Here is a 25,828-nt window from a genome sequence, read left to right on the forward strand (position 1 = left end):
CCACCCCCCTCTAGACCACAGGAAAGGGCCTGTGGTGGTTACGCAGCTGCAAGACTGTTGCATCAGTAGCTCATACAGGAACGATTTGCTTGAAATAACGTTGGTGGTAGTTACACAGCTGCAAGATTGTTGTGTCTGCAGCTCATAAATGAATGGTTTGCGTTATGTTGGTGACAACTACAGTTACAGTTGATTTACGTTCCGTTTAATGTTCACCGTTCATGGCCTGGCCTCGCCAATGTTTGTATATCCGTAACGCTACTGCTATCTGAAGACAATGCACAACAATGTTAAACATAGGAACATAGAAAATAGGTGTAGGAGTAGGCCATTCGGCCCTTCGAGCCTGCACCACCATTCAATAAGATCATGGCTGATCACTCACCTCAGTACCCCTTTCCTGCTTTCTCTCCATACTCCTTGATCCCTTTAGCTGTAAGGGCCATATCTAACTCCGTGAATATATCCAACGAACTGGCATCAACAACTCTCTGCGGTAGAGAATTCCACAGGGTAACAACTCTCTGAGTGAAGAAGTTTCTCCTCATCTCAGTCCTAAATGGCTTACCCCTTATCCTTAGACTGTGTCACCTGGTTCTGGACTTCCCCAACATCGGGAACATTCTTCCTGCATCTGACCTGTCCAGTACCGTCAGAATTTTATATGTTTCTATGAGATCACCACTCATCCTTCTAAATGCCACTGAATACAGGCCCAGTCGATCCAGTCTCTCCTCGTATGTCAATCCTGCCATCCCGGGAATCAATCTGGTAAACCTTCGCTGCAATCCTTCAATAGCAAGAATGTCTTTCCTCAGATTAGGAGACCAAAACTGAACACAATATTCCAGGTGAGGCCTCACTAAGGCTCTGCACAACTGCAGTAAGACGTCCCTGCTCCGATATTTAAATCCCATAGCTATGAAGGCCAACATACCATTTGCCTTCTTCACTGCCTGCTGTACCTGCATGCCCACTTTCAGTGACTGATGTACCATGACACCCAGGTCTCATTGCACCTCCCCTTTTCCTAATCTGCCACCATTCAGATAATCTGCCTTCATGTTTTTGCCCCCAAAATGGATAACCTCACATTTATCCACATTATACTGCATCTGCCATGCATTTGCCCACTCACCTAACCTGTCCAAGTCACGCTGCAGCCTCTTAGCGTCCTCCTCACAGCTCATACCGCCACCCAGTTTAGGGTCATCTGCAAACTTGGAGACATTACACTCAATTCCTTCATCCAAATCATTAATGTATATTGTAAATAGCTGGGGTCCCAGCACCTAGCCCTGCAGCACCCCACTCTGCCTGCCATTCTGAAAAGGACCCGTTTATCCTGACTCTCTGCTTCCTATCTGCCAACCAGTTCTCTATCCATGTCAGTACATTACCCCAATACCATGTGCTTTAATTTTGCACACCAATCTCTTGTGTGGGACCTTGTCAAAAGCCTATTGAAAGTCCAAATACACCACATCCACTGGTTCTCCCTTGTCCACTCTACTAGTTGCATCCTCAAAAAATTCCAGAAGATTTGTCGAGCATGATTTCCCTTTCATAAATCCATGTTGACTTAGACGGATCCTGTCACTGCTTTCCAAATGCGCTGCTATTTCATCTTTAATAATTGATTCCAACATTTTCCCCACTACTAATGTCAGACTAACCGGTCTATAATTACCTGTTTTCTCTCTCCCTCCTTTCTTCAAAAGTGGTGTTACATTAGCTACCCTCCAGTCCATAGGCACTGATCCAGAGTCGATAGACTGTTGGAAAATGATCACCAATGCATCCACTATTTCTAGGGCCACTTCCTTCAGTACTCTGGGATGCAGCCTATCAGGCCCCGTGGATTTATCAGCCTTCAATCCCATCAATTTCCCGAACACAGTTTCCCGCCTAATAAGGATATCCTTCAGTTCCTCCTTTTCACTGGACCCTCGGTCCCTTAGTACTTCCGGAAAGTATTTGTGTCTTCCTTCGTGAAGACAGAACCAAAGTATTTGTTCAACTGGTCTGCCATTTCTTTGTTCCCCATTATAAATTCACCTGATTCTGACTGCAAGGGATCTACATTTGTCTTCATTAATCTTTTTCTCTTCACATATCTATAGAAGCTTTTGCAGTCAGTTTTTATGTTCCTGGCAAGCTTCCTCTCATACTCTCTTTTCGCCCTCCTAATTAAACACTTTGTCCTCCTCTGCTGAATTCTAAATTTCTCCCAGTCCTCAGGTTTGCTGCTTTTTCTGGCCAATTTATATGCCTCTTCCTTGGATTTAACACTATCCCTAATTTCCCTTGTTAGCCACGGTTGAGCCACTTTCCCTGTTTTATTTTTATGCCAGACAGGGATGTACAATTGTTGAAGTTCATCCATGTGATCTTTAAATGTCTGCCATTGCCTATCCACCATCAACCCTTTAAGTATCATTTGCCAGTCTATCCTAGCCAATTCACGTCTCATACCATCTAAGTTACCTTTCCTTAAGTTCAGGACCCTAGTTTTTGAATTAACTGTGTCACTCTCCATCTTAATGAAGAATTCTACCATATTATGGTCATTCTTCCCCAAGGGGCCTTGCACAAAAAAGATTGCTAATTAATCTCTCTCATTATACAAAACCCAGTATAGGATGGCCAGCTCTCTCGTTGGTTCCTTGACATATTGGTCTGGAAAACCATCCCTTATACACTCCAGGAAATCCTCCTCCACCGTATTGCTGCCAGTTTGGTTAGCCCAATCTATATGTAGATGAAAGTCACCCATGATAACTGCTGTACCTTTATTTCATGCATCCCTAATTTCCTGTTTGATGCCATCCCCAACCTCACTACTACTGTTTGGTCATCTGTACACAACTCCCACGAGTGTTTTCTGTCCTTTGGTGTTCCGCAGCTCTACCCATACAGATTCCACATCATCCAAACTAATGTCCTTCCTTACTAGTGCATTAATCTCCTCTTTACCCATTAACGCTACCCCACCTCCTTTTCATATCAGTCTATCCTTCCTGAATATTGAATACCCCTGGATGTTGAGTTCCCAGCCTTGGTCACCCTGGAGCCTTGTGTCCGTAATCCCAATTACATCATATCTGTTAACAGCTATCTGCGCAGTTAATTCATCCACCTTATTACGAATTCTCCTTGCATTGAGACACAGAGCCTTCAGGATTGTTTTTTAAACACACTTTTAGAATTATGTTATTATGTGGACCTTTTTGATTTTTGCCCTTGATTTCTCTGCCCTCCACTTTTCCTTATCTCCTTTCTACCTTTTGCTCCTGCCCCCATTTTACTTCCTCTATCTCCTTGCAAAGATTCTCATCCCCTTGCCATATTAGTTTAAATCCTCCCCAACAGCACTAGCAAACATTTCCCCTCGGACATCGGTTCCGGTCCTGCCCAGTTTGTACTGGTCCCACCTCCCCCAGAACCGGTTCCAATGTCCCAGGAATTTGAATCCCTTCCTCTTGCACCATTCCTCAATCCACATATTCATCTTAACTATCCTGCTATTTCTGCTCTGACTAGCACGTGGCACTGGTAGCAATCCTGAGATTACTACCTTTGAGGTCCTACTTTTTAATTTAACTCCTCGCTCCCTAAATTCTCATTTTTTACCTATATCGTTGGTACCTATATGCACCATGACAACTGGCTGTTCACCCTCCTCCTCCAGAATGCCCTGCAGCCGCTCTGAGACATCCTTGATCCTTGCACCAGGGAGGCAACATACCATCCTGGACTTTTGATTGCGGCTGCAGAAATACCTATCTATTACACTTACAATAGAATTCCCTGCCACTATAGCTTTCCCACTCTTTTTCCTGCCCTCGTGTGCAGCAGAGCCACCCATAGTGCCATGAACTTGGTTGCTGCTGCCTTCCCCTGATGAGTCATCTCCCCAACAGTATCCAAAGTGGTATATCTGTTGTGGAGCGAGATGACTGCAGGGGACTCCTGCACTACCTTCCAACTCCCACTCTACCTGATGGTCACCTATTCCCCATCTGCCTATGTAACCTTTACGTGCGGTGTGACCAGCTCACTGCACATGCTATTCACGACATCCTCAGCATCGCGGATGCTCCAGAGTGAATCCATGGGTAGCTCCAGTGCCGCAATGCGATCTGACAGGAGCTGCAACTGGATACACTTCCCACACACATAGTCGTCAGTGTTCCTGATTTCCCACATAGCACAGGAGGAGCATGACACAGGTCTGGGCTCTCCTGCCATGACTTAACCCTTAAATTAACTTAATTTGGCGACAATGCCAAAGGTTTCTTACTGATACAAAAAGAAAAAGAAAAACTACTCGCCAATCACTTGGCTGTGACATCACACTTCGATTTCTTTTTACTTCTTTGTTTTACCTTCGGCCTCGATCTCCCAAACTGTTGCTCCTCCTCCCAAACTCCACGCCGTTTTATAAGGGCCTCGATCTCCCGAACTGCTGCTCCTCCTCCCGAACTCCATGCTGTTTTATCAGGGCCTTGATCTCCCAAACTGCTGCTCCTCCTCCCGAACTCCATGTTGTTTTATCAGGACCTTGATCTCCCGAACTGCTGCTCCTCCTTCCGAACTCCATGCTGTTTTATCAGGGCCTTGATCTCCCGAACTGCTGCTCCTCCTCCCAAACTCCGCGCCTTTTTATCAGGACCTTGATCTCCCGAACTGCTGCTATCTACCGTCTGCAAATAATGTTTAAGATCGAGGTTTGGATTCAGTGATTACCAGTCTAACTACAATACATCAGATCTGCATTTAAATTCATCATTGCACCATTACAATTACAATTATATAAATAAATATAAATACATTTAATACTTACTTTACCTGACCCAACAAGGTCATTCCAGCGCTTCCGGCACTGATTGGGCTTCTTTACCTCGTGAGTATTTGCAGAGATGACCTCTGCAATTTCCATCCATATGCGTTGATAGACCTAGGGTGGAGGGGGGGTGGTTTCTCACGCCCACCCCGGGTCATTTGTGCCCACCGATTTTCTACTTCTGCCAGTAAGGCAGCATTGGCCTCCTCACTAAAGCGCTTTGCGCGCCTACGTACTCCCATCTCTCCCGCTTCCGCCACTTCCTCCTCCTCCTCGCTCATCCTTCTTTCACTCACTTCAATTGAATCCATCATTTTTTTCAACAAAAAATCTAAAAAATCTCTCAAATAATCAATCCGCAATACCAGCACTACAATCCTTACCAGCTTTCTCCACTATCTTTCTCTCTCTCTTTCACTTTCACTCTTTTCTGCGCACGTGCAGATGACCCCTAACCTCCTGAAATGCGGGAAAAGACCGTTGCTATGGACGCTGGCCTTGCATGACTGAAAAAACCCTAATGCCCATTTCACATCGCTACGGCTAATATCCAAATTATAAAGTGGAAACTAGCGGGTTTGAAAATGGGCGATATTTCGGCAATCACAAAAACCAATATAAACGCTAACGCTGGAAATATCGCCCACTTTTGGCCGATTTGGAGACTAATGCAAAGTCTAGCCCATGGAAACACCCAAGTGGGGATGCACCACTTTGTCAAACTTTGCAGTAATTAGGGCTGGAATTTTCCGGGGTGGTAGCAGGGTTGGGAACCCATTGTCAACCCACTCCCCATGCACCTTTCCCCCAGGCACGTCTGTCATCGTGGAACCAACCTGACCAGCAGCGGTGGGTGACCCAGTTGAGATGATTAACAGCTAGTTGTCAGATCCTTAACAGAAAGCATGTCTGTCAACCTCAGGCAGGAGATCTGTGTCCATTGCTCCTGCTGATTATTTGACAACATGAAATGTACAGTAAAAGCTCCCACCTGACAGATGATCACTTTCCTCAGGCAGAAGCTGTTTCTCAGTCCTATTCCAACACAGATTCTGGTCAGCTCATTGGAAGAACTCTTTCACCATTGACAAAATGCTCTTGTCATCTGTATTTCACCTACCATTTATTCCATCAACATGGGTGCCGGTTATACGGTCTCATCTTGGTCCTCAGAATCAGACCATGATGAGCCCCAACACCAGCAGCACCAGGCACACCAGCAGCACCAACAGGAATGCCCTCATCATGGCCAGATTTTGTTTTCTTTACGCTGTACACCCATAAGGCTGCGATATGATGCACCAGGTTGGCACCACTCCACACCAACACCATAAAATATCCCAAGCCATTCATTTCACACTTATTACCATTGCATGGACTACCATTATGTCTCGCCATTCACTGCAACTCACTAGGCCAAAGGTGCACACAAATCTGTCCAAGCCCAGAAAGTGTTGAAAATATATTTTTTTATGTTTGACACCATATTAACAGAAACTTTACATAAACATTGAATAAAACACCCACGCGGCTACCCTTGTGTATTGTTTGTTGGTATGATTGCACCAGGATGAGGGTGAGTGTGAGGGGTGGCTAGTGAGATGGGGATGTGATAATGTAGATAGAGAGAGAGAGATAGGTGGAGGTACAAGGTATGTTGGTGTGAATAAGGATGTGCAAGAGTAGGGTAGGGAAGGCAGAATGATGGGGATGTGATGAGAGGCACAGGAGGATGAAGATGAGTGTGGCTCTGTACTAACGTTTCCTGATCTAATTAGGTAATTAAAACGTTTTCGGCACTGCACCCAGGTCCTCCTGAACACATCCCTGCTTATGACCTCCTCTGCAATCTGCAACCAGGCTGTTTTGATCTCCTGGGAAGGTCTCTTCTGCCCATCAGAATGTATGAGGATCTCCCTGCATGCTCTGACTCCCTCCATAAACATAGGGAGGGAGTCATCGGAGAACCTGGGTGCAGCCCTCTGCCTCTGTGCAGTCATTGTTAGTGTTTGCAGCACTCTAATACTCTAGTACACTGACAGCATTATGTTAGATTAAACATCAAATCTAATGTGGCCATAGTCCCTTTAAAGATCCTGGCTAAAAATGCGTCATGAATAACATCATCAGATCCACTCCATTTAATTGGTCCGGGTAACGTGCTATGCAGGTTTAATAGGCCCTATTAAGGGAAAGTCATTTTCAGCAGCGGGATGGAGCCAGCATTGAGGTCGCAACCCGCCACAGCCAAATTCCTGCACTGGACCCACCGAGGTCGGCAAAATTTCAGCCTATGTTGCACTGAAAGCTCTCGTTTTGATGTCGATTCAGTCTTCGATGTGTGGAATAAAACCTGGATTTCAGGTGCTAGGTGAACAGATAAAGTTGAGCATGGAACAGATTAATGGTGATAATCTTGATGCAGGACCAAGAGAAGCACTAATGTGAAAATATTTTGATTGATTGTCTCATTTGTTGTAATTTTAAATGCTGTTTTGGATGAAATTCACAAGTATAGTGTTAACATATACTGTAAATCACTGTTATTATAGTTTTGTTTTTGTTTCACCTGATAACCACTCACTTAATGGAGCAAATAGGAGCATTTTAGAGATTAACATAAAATTGAGGGACAAACTCAGGACCTTTAACTTTTGAATATTGTATTTCTCCATTAGCATCCCATTATCCCATTAATGAACAGCATTCGAAGTGTTTCCTATTAGTAATTTTGTTTGGAGATTTCTGTTAAAGATTTAGTTACATTAATAACAGCAAAAATGGGAATATTCGAAACCACATGGGCGAATCTAGGTATGCTTTGGCAAATGAAACCTACCAACATAATATTTACTACTAATACAAAAGCAAAATACTGCGGATGCTGGAATCTGAAATAAAAACAGAGTTATTGGCCCAGAAATCCCGGCCTCCCCGGGTCCGTATGGAGTTTCTACGGTCTTGGGAAGGCATCGGAAAAGCCGGTTTTCAGCGCACAATGCGCATGTGCTGAAAACCGGCTTTTCCAATCTGTCAAGCTGGAGCTTGGCAGATCCTCCGCATCTCGGGAACGAGGACATTTGCATGGGCAAGATTGCGGTATTTACCCATACCTTGCCCAGCAAATGTCCTCAAAACTCTTGCCCCTGATAAAAGCAGGCACATAGCCTACTTTTACAGGCGTAAGAGTTTTAAAACACACAAAAACATTGTAAAATAAAATTTTAAAAACACGTTATTGTTAAAAAAAAACAGCACTCCCTCCCCTTCCCACGGCACCTTTCCATGCAAGCGCATAAGATGCAACACCTATGGTAAGTTTATTTTAAACGATAATTAAAAAAATTTTATTTTTTAAATTGGAAAAATATTTTTTTTTTAAATACATAAATAACTTTAATTTAAATTAATAAAAATATGTTGTGCATTTTTTCTATCTTTTATTATTGATTATGTGTGTTTTGGGGACTGTTTCTCATTCATAATAATGGAAACTCCAACTTACGGAGTTCCCATTATTATGAATGAGAATATACTATACCTGATTGGCTGCTCAGAGCCATGTGACTCCAGCTCCAGGCCTGTACACGTCCCGACGTGCACGCGTTGCGACGCACAGTCAGGAGAGGCCTCAGGACCGGGATCTCGCGTGGGAGCAGAAGCTTCATGTAGGTGCGTTGCTTTTTTCTAGAATCCAGTCGAACGCCCACGGGAAGAAGAAACCGGGATTTCTGGGCCAATGTTTCAGGAGTGTTTGGGGCTCTGGACAGTGGGAAGGGAAAAGGTAAAAAGGCAGGTGTTGCATCTTATGCGCTTGCATGGGAAGGTGCCGTGGGAAGGGGAGGGGATGCTGGGGGTGACTGCGGAATGGGGTGAGGGGGAGGGGAGGGGAAGGGAAAATGTGATTGGTGGTGGGATCATGCTGGAGGTGGTGGAAATGGCGGAGGATGATCCGTTGAACTACAGAGTTTGAAGAAAAATTCAAAAGAGGCAGGTACAGAAACTTGGGAGATAGTATGATCAATGTTTAGTATTCCAATGACTGAATTATATGCAAAGGGATTTATGCAATTTAAATAACTAACTTCCTTCTTTGATTTTCAAGACATCAACTACTTAACCAATAAATTCATTTGAACTTGCATAGCTCCTCATAATTGATATTACAATATTGTCCAGATCAATCAAAAAATAGAGAGACTGCTGGATAAACTTTCAACGCCTCTTTGAGTTGACATCTTTTTTAACAGCAAACTTTCAACTTCACAACATATCATTAGATTGGACCTTTAATAGTATATTGCTATGTAAGCAAATGTAGAACAATTGTTTTTTTAAAACAGGATAACCAAGCACACTTTTCATATAATTTTATACTTTCATAAATTCATATTCTATGGTCATGCCATATGAAAAATATGTTGTAAAAACTACTAAAGAAACAGAGCTCTCAAAGGTTAAGATCGGTCACCTTTATTTACCTAAAATAAGAAGGTGTTTTTAAAATAATTCCATCCTTTGAGGCATGCATCTTACATTGCACAATATTGTTACTGACTAAAGCAGTGCTGGAAAATATCTGCAATATTTCTGCTGCAGCAATGGAACCTGCTTCAAAAAGAAGCTTGTAATCCCATACTGCCAGTCGCAGCCGGGTGCTATTGTTCAATAATTATATTCCATTGGTTTCAATAGCTTTCTGTATTTCCTGTGATCCAACAACTTCACTTCCACAATGGAACTTTTTCAGCGCACAGCAGCTCAACTGATATTTATAGCACATCAATTTAATTTGTTTTTATACTGGCAGTTTGAAAGCACATGGTTGCTGTGAATCAATCGTATGGTTCCTATTATGTTTACAAACTCAATTTTTGGCATAAGCTTTTAAATAAAGTTGAAAATGGAATACTGTATTGATTACGATGTTTTATTTATTATGGACGTATAAGTTTGCAATGGTAAATTTCTATTTCTTTCTAAGTGGATTTAAATCTGAAGAAATTACACTTTCTTTCTCCTTATCCTCCATCCTCTCATGAAAGCAATCCAGAGTGGATAGCAGAAATTATAAATAATGCATGATAAAAGTGGACATTTCAGGTTTCAGTTAGAGCAGTACAGATTTGTTCAAATGAGTAAATGCTCTTATTAGCATTACAGTTTAGAAAATGAAGATGGATTTAAGTGTATATGTCAGACAAATGGCTGCACTTTCAATGCCTCGTGGGTGAAATGCAGCATAGAAAGGAATACATTGAGCCTGATTAACATTTGTGTATTTCTTTAGATTTTGCTGTTACTCAAATGAGTATTTTATGATGACTACTGAGTTGATAATGGATAGTTAGCTTGTTTTGTGTGCCAAGTTTAAATCTAATGGTCGAGGTTAATATCTTGCAGTGTGCTATGTTCAGAATAAATCCACAGGACTGTATTGTAAGCTCAAACTGTTGTGACCTTGGTATCTTTATTCAGACTCTGGAGTGCAGAAGCAGCATGGTGAATCACCTTTTATACCTGCTTGCCCCAGGATGCACAGGTGACCCTTAGGTCTCCCACAGGTGTGCCTCCTAGTGGCAAGTCTTACATATTGGTGAGGTTTACATACATACACAACACAGTGAATTCTAAATGTTATATTGTGAACAGATTAAAAGCTCAAGGGGCTAGACTTTCCACTATGATCGCTATCGCCCAAAAATGGGCAATATTTCCGGCCTTAGTGGTTTTTTTATTTTTTAGGATCGCTGGAATATCGCCCATTTTAAAAACTGCTAGTTTTGCCTTTTTAATTTGGGCGATAGCCTTAGCGATGTGAAATGGGCCTTAACGATGTATTCAGTCATGCAAGGCTGGCATCCATACCAACGGCCGTTCTGCGCATGCGCATTTTTTTTTCAGCAAAGAACTTTTCCCGTGATTAGGGAGGTCAGGGGTCATCTGTGCAGGCTCAGAAGGAGAGAGAGAAGGAAGGTTTGGAAAGAAGTGGAGTGGTCAAGATGTCAAATGAAGAATCTGGTGATAGTATGCAGCAGGAGCTTTTAGGGAGAAGGAGGGCAAAAGCGTTTTCTGATGAGGCCAATGAGGCATTAGATAATGAAGTGGAAAATCGGTGGGGCCAATTAACCTGGAGTGGGCGTGGGAAACCTCCCTCCCACATTTATCAAAAAATATTGGATGATATCGCCACCCTGGTATCATCGGTGGTCCACAATGAAGAAGACCAGTGCCACAAACGATGGAACAGTCTTGTTGCATCAGCAAGAGTAAATATTCAATTATTACATTTTAAGTTGTAATGATGCACTGACTCATTAGTTAGAATGTAAATCTGCCGGATTGTAATTAAGCTGGGTAATCTTGGGCAGCTTCCCTGCTACTGGGGTCGGAATTAAGTCTAATTTTGCTGAGATGCCTTACATTTAATCAACACTATTAATTATTATTATTTAAAGGCTTTGATTGAAAATTGTGGCCAAAGGAATGACTGGAAACAGACAGATCATAAACATTCGGCATTTCTACCACTTTAGTTTAGAAGGAGAATTTTTGTGTGCTGTGAGCAGCTCTTTAACTTGGGCATCATCTCCTTTTTGGTTACATTGGTGGATGGGGCGCAACTGAGCACTGAGAGGTCCTGTCAGCTTTGCCCAGACTGTGTGAGTCTCTCCGGCTGCTGTCAGTCACACAGAGACCCAACCTGGACAGAGGGAGAGCTGCCCTGGCTCACTGTCTGCTCTGGGACACTTTGGGACATTAGCTCCGGCCACACGGAGTTCTCCGAGCACAGCCCAGGGACACGGTGTCCCCTTCCATTGCGGTCTTGTCATTGCCGAGATCACAAGTGTAGTATATGCAAGCACTCTAATAATGACTCCATGAGGTAAGGGTATAATACTTAAACTGTAATGACCTTTAATGCAGCTCCTAGAGTAAGGACACCAAGAGGTGAGCTCCCTTTTATACTTGGTTACCTGCAGTGTTCAGGTGACCCTTAGGTCTCCAGCAGCAGCACCCTCTGGTGGTACAGGTATAGTGTATACAGGGTGAAGGTACATTCAATGGTCTAGTGTTACAGTACATACATTAACTTGCATACATGACAACACTCCCCCCTAAGCCTTTCCCACGTTCTTATTGCCATGACATGGGAAGTGATCAGTAGTGGGTGGTGGGTGGTTGTAGTGAGGGTTGTGTGGATGCCAGGTGTGATCCATGTGCTCGTGGCTGCACACATCCATTCCCCGCCGCCCCCCCCCCCCCCATACATAGGTGATGTGGGTATCATTGTTGGAGGATTCCGCAGTGGTGGAGCAAATTCTATGGGTAAGGTACATATATTGTAGAATGGGTAGGTGGTGGCATTTAGTGGTGGGCAGGGCCACAGTGTGGTGTGGCTTCCTTGTCCTCCATTGGTGGTGGAAGTCTGGTCATCCCAGGTTCCACCGGGAAAGCTGGAGGGTACTGGCCTCTTGCTCCCGGTGCTGGCCCTGGTGGCCGGGGGGGGGGGGGCGGGGGGTAGAGCCGATCTGGGGCAGGTTGCCAGTGGCGGTGGCTGTGCTGCCCATTGACCGCTGTCCCTGCAGTGGGTATGCTCCCACTGGGTGTGTGTGAACCCTTCCTGGGGCATCACATTGGTCCTGGCAACGCAGGCTACATGATCACTGTCGTTGCTGGACCTGGGTGTTTCCCACGGGGGGTTCCCTTTGGCATTGTCATTATAAATGTAGAACCCGGTATCATTTCTCATTCTATCATTAGCATACATGATACATTGAATCCGATCACTACGAGCTATTTCGACATTGTTATATTTCTTTACACTTCCACATTTGTCACTTACAAATGTCACATTTGTCACGTTAGAATTACTGGCATCACTGTTCAACAGCGCAAGCTTGTCACTTACATCATGTTTTGAAGCATTCGTTACATTTCTCCCATTAGCATTGTCAGCATCAGCATTCAACAATACATTTATATACCTGCATTAATTCTTTATACTTTTATCTGTAATATCACCGGCATTGCTGTGTCAAGAGTGAAATTGTCCCTTTAATTGTTCTGGGTTGCCGGTCTCCTTTAAGAGGACCTTGCAATCTTTACCCCAATCCGGTTCACCACTCAGTGACACGTGTTGCTCCCTCAACGCTGCCCCTCGTAGTATGGTCGTGGCCATCTTGATTCCAGGTGCTTCACCTCGTGGTGCGGGCGTCATCTTCTCTCTTTCCACGAGGCTGCGGTGATCCTTTTCTCCCCAGGTTCTGCCACGGACGCTGGGAATTTGCCTTCTGTGCCGATCTTCTTCCCTCGGAGTCCTGCCACTGGAGCCCGGAAGGTGAGGTCTGGTCGTTCAGGTTGGATCATCTCGTTGAGTTGTGCAGTCTGTGTCATCGCCGCGCAGTCGAGTCGGACGGTAGGATTTCCAGGTGCTGCGATGGATCCAAGTTTGGGGCCACATAGGTTGTCAATCGCTGGGGCCCGGAGGCCTTCGTCGCTCCGACAGATTTGGACTTGATTCATACAACTTCTTCCCAGCAGGGTTGGACCATCACTGGCAACGATCCACAGGGGAAGCTTGTGCATCGCGCCGCCATGGGATACCTGGACCTCCATGCTGCCAACGACTGGGATGGTGCCTTTTGTATAGGTGAGCAGCTTTGCCTCGATTGGAGATATTTTGGGTCGTTTGGCGGGATTGTCCCAGAGTTTCTCAAAGGCCGTCTGATTCATCAACGACTGGCTCGCCCCTGTGTTGATCTCCATCGAGACTGGAACCCCGTTGATTTCTACTTCCATTTTCCATGGGGAACTCTCGGTGGAGCAGGTATATATTCCGTACTCCTCTTCTAGGCGCTGAGCAGCTTCGTCTTCATCAGCGTTGGAACCCAAGTGATCGGCCAACTCTTCAGCGACTCGGTGAGTAAAACTTTTTCTACACCTTCGCTGAAGGTGACCTTTAGTGTTGCAGCCTTTGCAGGTGTGGTCTTTGTATCGGCACTGGTGGGCCTTATGGTTTCCTCCATAGCACCAGCATGGGGCTAGCCGGTTGGCCCTATGTGGCGGACTCAGGGTTGTGGGACTCTAGGCAGCAGTCTTGCCTCTGAAAGTCACCATTTGGTTCACTGTACTCGTCGGCTTCGAGTCCTGGGTGTGAGTCATCATCCGTTTGGAGTCGCAGACCGAAATCATGAAGGCCTGGCTCACTTTGATTGCCTTCTGCAGGGTAACCGTAGTGTCTGCAGAGAGCAGTCCGCAGTGGAGGAGGCCCTTGTGGCCGATTCCAATAACGAAGATGTCCCTTAGTGCTTCGGTGAGGTGGTCGCCAAAATCACAGATCTGCAGCGAATTTAGCAATTTCTTGGCCTTCGGGCCGCTGGTGGGTGTAGAACCGGTGTTTGGCTGTGAGGATGCTCTCTTTACGTTTAAGTTGTTCTTGTATTAAAAGTTACGAGCTCCGCATAGGTCTTGGTCGCCGTCTTCACTGGGGCTAGCAGGTCCCTGACGAGGCGATGGATAGTGGGCACACAACTGCTGAGCAGGATGGCTCTGTGCTTGTTCGCCATCGAGATCGGTGAGTCCCCAGCCAGGTCATTCGCGATGAAAAAGTGTTCTAGCCTTTCCACAAAGGCATCCCAATCTTCCCCATCAGCAAATTGTTGGAAACATAGAAAATAGGTGCAGGAGTAGGCCATTCGGCCCTTCGAGCCTGCACCACCATTCAATAAGATCATGGCTGATCATTCACCTCAGTACTCCTTTCCTACTTTCTCTCCATACCCCTTGATCCCTTTTAGCCGTCAGGGTCATATCTAACTCCCTCTTGAATATATCTAATGAACTGGCATCAATAACTCTTTGCGGCAGAGAATTCCAGAGGCTAACAACTCTCAGTGAAGAAGTTTCTCCTCATCTCGGTCTTAAATGGCTTACCCTTTATCCTTAAACTGTGACCCCTGGTTCTAGACTTCCCCAATATCGGGAACATTCTTCCTGCCAGTCCCGTCAGAATTTTATATGTTTCTATAAGATCCCCTCTCATTTTTCTTAATTCCAGTGAATACAGGCCCAGTCGATCCAGTCTCTCCTCATATGTCAGTCCCGCCATCCCGGGAATCAGCTTGGTGAACCTTCGCTGCACTCCCTCAATAGCAAGAAAGTCCTTCCTCAGATTAGGAGACCAAAATTGAACACAATATTCCAGGTGAGGCCTCACCAAAGCCCTGTACAACTGCATTAAGACCTCCCTGCTCCTATACTCAAATCCCCTAGCTATGAAGGCCAACATGCCATTTGCCTTCTTCATTGCTTGCTGAACTTGCATGCCAACTTTCAATGACTGATGTACCATGACACCCAGGTCTCGCTGCACCTCCCCTTTTCCTAATCTGCCGCCATTCAGATAATATTCTGCCTTCATGTTTTTGCCATCAAAGTGGATAACCTCACATTTATCCACATTATACTGCATCTGCCATGCATTTGCCCTAACCTGTCCAAGTCACCCTGCAGCCTCTTAGCATCCTCCTCACAGCTCACACCGCCACCCAGCTTAGTGTCATCTGCAAACTTGGAGATATTACACTCAATTCCTTCATCTAAATCATTGATGTATATTGTAAATAGCTGGGGTCCCAGCACTGAGCCCTGCAGCACCCCACTAGTCACAGCCTGCCATTCTGAAAAGGACCTGTTTATCCCTACTCTCTGCTTCCTGTCTGCCAACCAGTTCTCTATCCACGTCAATACATTACCCCCAATACTATGTGCTTTAATTTTTCACACTAATCTCTTGTGTGGGACCTTGTCAAAAGCCTTTTGAAAGGCTAAATACACCACATCCACTGGTTTTCCCTTATTACATCCTCAAAAAATTCCAGAAGATTTGTCAATCATGATTTCCCTTTCATAAATCCATGCTGACTTGGACTGATCCTGTCACTGCTTTCCAAATGCGCTGCTATTTCATCTTTAATAATTGATTCCAACATTTTCCCCACTACCGATGTCAGGCTAACCGGTCTATAATTCCCTGTTTTCTCTCTCCCTCCTTTTTTTAAAAAGTGGTGTTACATTAGCTACCCTCCAGTCCATAGGAACTGACCCAGAGTCGATAGACTGTTGGAAAATGATCACCAATGCATCCACTATTTCTAGGGCTACTTCCTTAAGTACTCTGGGCTGCAGACTATCAGACCCTGGGGATTTATCAGTCTTCAATCCCATCAATTTCCCGAACACAATTTCCTGACTAATAAGGATTTCCTTCAGTTCCTCCTTCTTGCTAGACCCTCAGTTCCCTAGTATTTCCGGAAGGTTATTTGTGTCTTCCTTAGTGAAGACAGAACCAAAGTATTTGTTCAATTGATCTGCCATTTCTTTGTTCCCTTTATAAATTCACCTGATTCTGACTACAAGGGACCTACGTTTGTCTTCACTAATCTTTTTGTGCTTTTGCAGTCAGTTTTTATGTTCCCTGCAAGCTTCCTCTCATATTCTATTTTCCCCCTCCTAATTCAAACCTTTGTCCTCCACTGCTGAATTCTAAATTTCTCCCAGTCCTCAGGTTTGCTGCTTTTTCTAGCCAATTTATACGCCTCTTGGATTTAACACTATCCCTAATTTCCCTTGTTAGCCACGGTTGAGCCAACTTCCCTGTTTTATTTTTATGCCAGACAGGGATGTACAATTGTTGAAGCTCATCCATGTGATCTTTAAATGTTTGCCATTGCCTATCCACCGTCAACCCTTTAAGTATCATTCGCCAGTCTATTCGAGCCAATTCACGTCTCATACTATTGAAGTTACCTTTCCTTAAGTTCAGGACCCTAGTCTCTGAATTAACTCTGTCACTCTCCATCTTAATAAAGAAGTTGCTTAGGTTGGACCATATTGTGCGTGGAAATTCATAACCTCGTCGCCAGTTGTAGTATATGGAAGCACTCTAATAATGACTCCACGAGGTAAGGGTATAGTACTTGAACTGTAGTGACCTTAGTCCTTTATTGCAGCTCCTAGAGTGAGGACACCAAGAGGTGATCTCCCTTTTATACTTGGTTACCTGGGGTATTCAGGTGACCCATAGGTCTCTAGCAGCAGCACCCTCTGGTGGTACAGGTATAGTGTATACAGGGTGAAAGTACATTCAGTGGTCTAGTGTTACAGTACATACATTAACATGCATACATGACAACCAGCTCACCAGCGGTCCTGATCCCCCCCCCCCCGGGGGACCTCCATCAATTCAAATAAACCACCTACCTCCCCTCAGGCGCCGAATGGCACGGCCCGTGGATGGGACCTTTCCTTGAGATTGTACGCGAGATGTTTGGTGTCAAGCATTAGTTCATAAACACGATCTTATTAAATATTTTCTCTGAACAGAGATGTTATCACCATGCATCCATTGGTTACAAGCCGTATTAGCATATAACATTAACGATGAATAGCACGTGGAATGACTAATTGTGGATTACAATATCTGTTGTCTTTCTGAGATAGTACCTAGTCAATTAGCTTATGCCATGCCCTTGTCACGTTTGCAGAGGAAGATATCTAAGAATCATGCAGAGTAGAGGCGGATCCTGCTGTTGCGCCATGTGGATAATGTGTAAAGCAGTGGTAAACCACTGGTAATTTAAAGTAATTTAATGGTACTTGATTATACTTTATGAATGATGTAATGTTATGCATGCAGTTTCTGTACTCTTCTGTACTCTCATGTTAATCATATGTAACATCTTTCGTTCACATTTATTGCAGTAGTTTTGCTGCTCGTACATAGCACAAGCATTTTCATGTCTCCCCTTCTCTTCTAATAACCTCAGTTATGTTTTCAATCTCCCAAGACTCTCCAGGCGGAACAGGTGAACTAACAGGAACCTGTACCACTGCAGGCCGTGATCACCACGGTTGATGAACAGCAAACTGAGGAGGGCGATTCCGAGCCTGATGTGTCATCTGTGGTACCTGCGGCCACGTCATCCTCAACGGATGAAGTAGTGGGGCCAAGCGGCTTGCAGCAGGGCACTGCAAGTTGTCCAGTGCTCACGCCGACCCCACGGAGGTTGAGTCGGCGAGGTAGGCACGCGCTGCGACGGACAGATGTCAATGAGGACATGGTGTCACTGTCGAGGGCGAGCGTTGACATAGGTCGGAGCTCCTCCAGGTGCTTGGTGGGTTGACCGGCAACATTGCCTCACTGTCTGCGAGAATAACGGAGGGCATGGAGCAGATAGTTGCGGCAATGGGGCGAACGACCGCCTTTGTCGATGCCTCGCGGCAAACTATAGTTTCGGGATATGGCACTGCACCCCAAGGTATCGTAGCACCAATCAGCACGACAGATGCGAGACAGGAGGAAGAACTTCCTTCTGACTAGGAAGACGTTTCTTCGCAAACGTCTTCTCCTCCATTCTACTGAGGTCATTCTACCGACGGCAACCCCCCCCCACCAACAGCAGCAGCCCTAGAAGTGCTCTGCTGCAAGACGTCTTGGTCCCGTTACTCGGGGATTACGTGGGAAACAGGGGGTTACAACAAGGGGGGGGAGTCAAGTTACAGGAGGGAAGCGTGGCCGCAGTTAGGGAGGGGGGTGGGCGTATATTGTTTCGTTATAAAAAAAAATTGTTGAATGTTGATTGTTGGGGATGGTGGGAGGGTGTTCTTTTTATATTGTTGTGCTAAAAATGTTGTTCACTGTTGGGGGTTGGTGGCGGGGGCGGCGTAATATATGCTTGACAGATCCAACGCATATCGGGAGCGAGGACATTTGCAAGGGCAAGTTTGTGGGATTTACCCATATCTCGCCCAGCAATTGTCCTCAAAATTCTTGCACATGATAAAAGCAGGCGCACAGCCTATTTTTACAGACATAAGAGTTTAAAAACATACAAAAATATAATAAAATTAAATTTAAAAAACACAATTTATTGTTAAAAATCCTGCCCACTAAAATAAGTTTATTTTTAACCCTAATTACAAAACTTTAAAAAAATCAGAAATATATATATTTTTTCTAAGGCATTTATTAACTTTAATTTAAATTAATTTGAATTATGTGAGGTGTGTTTTTTATTTTTTATTATGGTGGTTAGTGTGTTTGTTTTTTTCCCTATTAATTGCAATGAGAACTCGTAGATACCGGCTTCTCATTGCTACTAATGAGAATGTTGTGGAATACTGTACCTGATTGGTTGTGCAATCACATGTGACTGCATCTTCTGCGTTCGAACCTGGAGGATGGGAGCGTGCTTCACAGCGTGGGAAGAGAATGCCTCCCCAACGGAATCACCACGCTCCTTCCGGACCACTAGGTAGATTTGTAGAAATTTTTCAGATCGGCGGCATCTGCCCACGGGAAGCTTCCTACCGCAATTTCTGGGTTGTTATTAACATTTTTTATTTAAGCTTACAATTGTTGTGAAGTGTCTTCTAATAACGTACGGTAAAACATCAGTACAATGGTTGCAAACAATGGCCCTGGCCAGACCAGGCCAGGCAATGATGAAACGTAACGCAACTGTAACTGTCACCAACGTAACTTCACGCAAAATGTTCATTTATGAGCTGCTGACGTAAGAGTTTTGCAGCTGCATAACTACCACAGGCTTTTCCACTGGTGTGGGGGGGCACGGCATAGGGGCATGGGTTCATCACCAGGCTGATTGTCCTCCCCCGAGGTCCTCATCCTCATCCTCCACTTCTGCCTCCCCTCTCTCCTGAGATGGACTGGTTGTCCCATTTGGCAATTGTTGTCCTCTCCTGATAGCTAGGTTATGCAACATGCAGCACACCGCAATGAACCCAGCGACCTGCTCGGGTTGGTATTGTAGGTTTCCTCCTGAGTGGTCCAAGCATCTGAAGCGTGCTTCAGAATTCCAATTGTCTTTTCGACGATATTGCATATGGCTTTCGTTGTAGCGCTTCTCGGCTTCTGAATGGGGCTTACCCAGGAGGGTCATGAGCCAGCTGGCAAGGTCATATCCTTTATCCCCCAGCATCGTACCGTGACCTTGTGGCTGACTCTTAAACAGGTCAGAGTCAGTGCTCTCACGCAAGATGTGCGCATCATGGATGCTCCCTGGAAAATTTGCATTCACTGCCATGATTATTTGGTTGTGGTCGACAACGAGCTGCACATTCAGGGAGTGGAATCCCTTTCGGTTCTGAAACACCTCTGCATCCTGCAAAGGTGCATACAGTCTATTGCTCCCTGCATCTTGGGAAAGTTTGTTATTCTCGAGAAACCCAAAGACCTCTCACTCTGTGTCTCCCTGGTGATAGGGAAGCTTATAAAGTTCATCCTGCATAAGTAAAGGGCTTCAGTCACCTGTCAAATGCAGCAATGTGTGGCATGCTGAGATACCGCAAATGTCGCCAGCTGAGGCCTGAAAGGAGCCTGATGCATAGGAGGAAAGTGCCGTAGTAACCTTAACCTCAACAGGCAGTGCGGTCCTGATGGTGCTTGGTAGGCTGCAGATCTCCCTTAATTAGCTGGCATATCTCACTGATGGCCTCCTTTTCAGAATCGCAGCCTTCCAATACACGTGTTATCAGATCAAGTCCAGGTATGATCGCTTATCCCTGTAAATGCATTGGGTGTAACGTCTCCTCCCCGTGAGCAGTCTGCCACCTCTTTGGGCACATAATGCTCTTCAATAAACCTTCTCCCATCTCTATTCTGCAACATGTGAGTAGTCATCAATACTGGTTGAGAAATTACAGGCCACATCACTATAAATGTCCTTAATCTTAATTTGTCCTCAACATTAGATGATTGGCGAGAGTCAAAAATGCCCTTAAAATCACTCAAAAATTGCTTCTCCAGACAAGCACTTCAAGCAGCCTTTTATTAAAGATCCTCCGAGTTACAAAATCGCACCTGTAGAGCCGAGTTAAAGTCAGGTGATTGCAGCTTTTTTTGGGCCAGCGATCATTTGGGCGAATTATGGGCGAAATGCCAAAAGTAGCGCTCGGCGATAATCTGGGCAACAATCAGGCGCTAGTTTCCATTATAACAGTATTCTCGGCCTTGCACGATGATGACGTCATATTTTTTTTTAAATAGCTCGGGCGATGCAGCTCATTCATGTATGCCGAAAGTTGCGCCAGCGATAAATGGGCTATAATCGGGCGCTAGTTTCCATTTTTCATCAAAAATGGGGGATAGCCTGCATCTCAGTGCTTATATATGGGCACTAATGTGCCAAAAGTCTAGCCCCAGGTGTTTAATGAGATAAATTTTAATTACCATAATTTGATGAACAATGTGCATTTTTGTAGATGAATTTTAATACTGGGACATATTCTGGATATTTTATATATATATTTAACCAGTAACAGAATAAACCAATTATATATTATTGCATCTAGCGCACTTACTATTCTGCAACACTTTTCCCATCATGGTTTATTAGCACCAAATTAAGAGTCGTATGTATGGCACTTATATATTGTGAACTGAACACTGCATGGCTCCCTAATGGGAGTAAACATATTGCACCAATTACACTTCTCTTGTATTACTTTGTTATTTTTTGATGTAATGTTCAAGAGGGTCTGGAAATAAAAGCAGTTAATTATTACCTCACTAGTTTGAGTGTTGATCATAGAATCTATGGGGGAAAAATTGGGTTGGGGGCACGAGACTTTGCGCCAGGTGGAGAAGTCTCACCTCATGAGAAATTGGGGTTACTGCCCCCAAAAGGAAGTGGAACGCAAAATAACGTGCTCCACTTCCTTTCTGGGTTGGTAGTGGGACGGACGCATCGGGAGCGGGACGCAGCACTACACGCTGGGCCGCATTGCGCTACCGCGTAGGAAGGACTCTTCCCTTAATTAAAGGGAATGGCTCAAACTGCAAACTCTGCATGAATGAAAGGGTCCTACCTGGATCACCAGACTGGGGGTGCCATGCCAACAGCCCAGCACTGAAGCAGAGTGCCGGGCTGACAGATCGCAGCACGGACCCCGCGTTCAAAGCCCCATCGGATGAATTTTTTTTTTAAGGACCCACATCATCCCTTTAACTTGCGTCCCAAAAGCAGCTGTCGCTGTCATTGCCCATCACAGCTTCATAGGGCGATACCCAAATTAGGGTCCGGGGTACTGCGCACGGTGAAGACATCATCGTCGTTGGCATAGCGGAGCAGAGCACCAAGGGATATTGCAATATATGCCAAATGGAGACCAGTTTTGCTTATTATCTGTGGACCTGGAACAGATGCATTGATTAAGAATCTGATCACTCCTACTCAACCTAAACACAAAACTTATGAGGAGTTGGTCCCAGTATTCAAAGAACATCTGTGCCCGAAGCCACTTGTTTTGCGGAACAGTTCAAGTTTAACCAGAGGAAGCAAAGTGATCATGAAAACTGAAGAAATTGTCCAAAACATATGACTTTCGTGGGTTTCTCAATGATGCAGTAAGATATTGCTTTGTCTGTGGCTTGAAGGAGACATCAATATAGAAAGCATGTAGGGCGAGAAATTTGGTAGCACCCCGTTTGAGGCACTAAGGGATCGAAATTCTGTACCGCTGTTTTTGAGGTGGTGTCACTGCCCGAGTGCTAATTTTAGCACTGGGCGTTTGAGGCTGACTCAAATTCCTAAGTTCAGTTTTTATGCCCAAAGATGAGAAAGCAGCGCTAAATAGTGGTGTTGCACACTCATCCTCGGGCAGGAGCTCAGGAGGCCCACTGAATTTCCCAAAGGGAGGCTGCCGCCATGCTCGGAAAAAAACTGAAGAAAAAAAAAAGAACTAAACCTTCTCCAATCCACACACACACTTCTCCACTCTTAAAACTAATGAAAATGTAATGTATGTATGCCTGGGTTTACCTGCCACCAGGGGAAGTGACCGTCAAAGGTCATTGGGCCACAGACACACACGTGCAACCCTTGTATATAAAGAAAGCCTCCATGTTTAATCCTCACTTTGAGAGCTGATAAAGTAGAGTCAGGTCGTACCTGATTGAGTTCACGGTACTAAGCTTACAGAAATAAGCTTACAAAAATAAATAAAGAGAAAAACTTATTTTCCTTTCTGGGCAATTCCGCCCAAGATCCGTTATTTTTCGACAACTTTTTCCTGGCCTGTTTGTACGACAGCCGTACAATGCAAATATCACAACAGAGGCGTTGTACGCTGGATGACGTCACCACACAGAAATTGTTTTTAAAGCTGATACGTTACATAAATGAACAAGCATTTTTGTTTTAATGGAAAATAGTGGACAAAAGAATCTTCTGTGTCTGCGGGAGCTCCATATTCAAGGGTTATGCAATAAAATAAGAAAGTATTATATTCCTAATTTGTTTAGCTAGAAACATTTATGATGGAAATAATATGGCAAGGAACTCTATCCCTGTCTTCATATACATTATGCAATTATCAGTTGTTTTATGTTTTCATAATCATTTTTTCTTCTGACTGAAAAGCGTAAGCATGCAGTTTTCCTAGTACTGATATGAGGCTGGCTGATTTATAGTTATCTAGGGCCCAAGTTTCCCCAGGAGTTGCTCCTATTTTTTTGGAGCAACAAGTTTTTTTTGGAGTATCTTAAAAATCGCAATTCTCTCCATTTAGTTTGCTCCAGTTTAAGTGAGTTAGTTCAGTTTCTTTTTAGTTCAGTTTTTTTTTTCAAAAGGGGACATTACCAGGCACTTATGCCTGTTTTGGCCATTTAAGCAAGTTTAGCCAGCGAAAAGTTACTCCAAACTAACATAGGCCAGTGTATGTGTCCACTTTTTTACAATCAGAAAAACCTTGCGGAGACTTTATGTGCAGGGTTCCTTCTATTTTTTTTTGTTAATTCATTGCTTATTACTTTTTATGCTTTGTTTAGTGTTTTGTAAGTCTTGCTGCAGGTCCTCTCAGCTTCCTTGTATTTTTTATTTGTTATTGAGTGCTTATTATTGTGCTTTGTTTAGTCCCAGTCACTCTCAGGAACACTCTCAGTCAGTGACTGTAATCAAAGCTTCGACGACATTTCCCAGATGCTCCTGGAGACCATATTCTGCTTCACTTCGAAAAATCTCCATCTCGTTCATAATGAGTTCGACATCTTCCTTCTTGATGGTCACTTTTGCCAGTTCCTTCTCCCTTTCTTGTTTGGCTTTCTGTTCCCGGGATCTCCTGTCTCCGATGACTGACATTGCCATCTCCAGGTCCGAGCTCACGATCTCCTTCTCCTCCACATAGTCGGTCACCTGCTCCAGGAGCCCATTCGGTCAGGGCTAGGGGCGGCATGCTTCGGATCCCTCCCACAGAGCCTGCAAAGATTAGGGGGCGAGGAGCTACTGCACATGCGCGCACATTCTAGAGCGCATGTGCAGAGGTCCCTGCACTGTTTTCAGCGCCGGGACCTGGCTCCGCCCCCCCATTGGATGTGGTGCACTACGCCGAGCCAGAAGACATCCCAAGGAGCGGGGAGAATTCCTCGGTAAGTTTTAGGCGCGCTTTTTGTTCCAGAAAGTCGGTGCACCTTCCTAAATGTCGTGGCAAACTTGGGCCCAGAGTTTATCCCTTTCCCTTTTTTCCATAGGGATATAATATTCAACACCTTCCAGTCCTTTTGGTACAATTCGTGCTACCAAAGAATTATAGAAAATGATATGATAAGTACCTTTCAGAGTTAATTGCCAATCTCTCTTAGTATTATGGAGTGTACACTGAATGATTTAGTGACTTTTAGATCCATTAACCCTTTTAATAGTTTATATATATATATATATATATACATACCTCCATGTTCTCCTCTGTAAATTTTCTTTCAACCTTCTCTAAGTAATGCAGATTAATTTGGAATGGGAAATATCTGAGCTGAGCAGAACGATTAATTTGCAATTTCTGTACTGTTTCGTTTTCCTACTGAGTATTAGCAAAGCACATCAACAACAATAAGTGCTGGAGTAATGTGCCACATCTAATAAATTCTATTCTTATCCCCCTCCAATCGCCGTTTGGGTAGCCAAGGATATCTTTATGTTCTAATAACTGCAGTAAATCAACATCTCTTCAAGATCAGAATTTTGGGTACATAATACCAGTAAGCACCACCCTTAGACAGGTGATTTGTACAGATTGACCCCAAAGAATTAACATACCTTGTTTGAAAATTGAGGATCTGTTTTGCTGCAACAGTGTTTCCATTTAAAATAGATCCCCCATTGTCCTCACTTCTTCCCTTTATGGCTGCTTTTTTTTTGTGCAACCTGGATCTACCGGAATGACAGGTGATCAAACCCTGGACTTCTCCATAAATAGACGACAGAGCTGTTCTGTGATTCTCTCTTGGGAAATGGACATGTGTGCATTGGGTGGGGATGAGGGTGGTGGGTGGGTAGTGTTCACCCAGCAACACTACCTACAATCAAGTGAGTAACTCATCACAAGTATGAGCAGAACATAGATTATGAAATGAGTATGTGTCATGAGGCTGTCATTTGTACATTATTTCCATTTTTGATGCTTAACAAACAGAAAACAGTATCAGTATATTTTGAATTTAAATAATGATGTGTGCTTAAGCAACAATAAATAACTTTGTGTAGAAGTAAATGCAACACTCTTAAAACCATTTCAAATATGTTTTTCAGAGCTCTGTTTGACTATGACAAAACCAAAGACAGTGGTCTTCCAAGTCAAGGTCTTAGCTTCAAATATGGAGACATTTTGCATGTTATCAACGCCTCTGACGATGAATGGTGGCAGGCGCGAAGAGTTACGCCTGAAGGAGACAGTGAAGAGATGGGTGTCATACCAAGCAAAAGAAGGTTAATAAATCAAGAATTTTATCTCCTATTTGTTGTACAATTGAATTCTGAAAAGACTAGTTTATTGTGATAAATGTTCGATCTTCTAATTTTTCATACCCTAGCTACTAAAGCTACATTTATACTTGGAAGGGTGCAAAATATGCAATAAGTTCCAAAGAGACTCAATGCATCTAGCTTTTCGAATCCTATCCTAACC

The 25,828-nt window shown here is 44.2% G+C and overlaps 1 protein-coding gene across 2 annotated transcripts in view; it reads left to right on the forward strand.

Annotated features, from left to right (window-relative positions):
• dlg2 (discs, large homolog 2 (Drosophila)) overlaps positions 1 to 25,828 on the forward strand; it is a 1,568,664-nt gene that overhangs the window by 1,375,798 nt on the left and 167,038 nt on the right. For both annotated transcript variants that reach the window (XM_070892045.1, XM_070892046.1), the window contains exon 18: positions 25,453 to 25,629. In XM_070892045.1, coding sequence (XP_070748146.1) covers positions 25,453 to 25,629 — 177 coding nt within the window. The remainder of the gene's footprint in view (positions 1 to 25,452; positions 25,630 to 25,828) is intronic.

Source organism: Pristiophorus japonicus, chromosome 10, assembly GCF_044704955.1.
Source record: "Pristiophorus japonicus isolate sPriJap1 chromosome 10, sPriJap1.hap1, whole genome shotgun sequence".
NCBI classification, from domain to species: Eukaryota; Metazoa; Chordata; class Chondrichthyes; family Pristiophoridae; genus Pristiophorus; species Pristiophorus japonicus.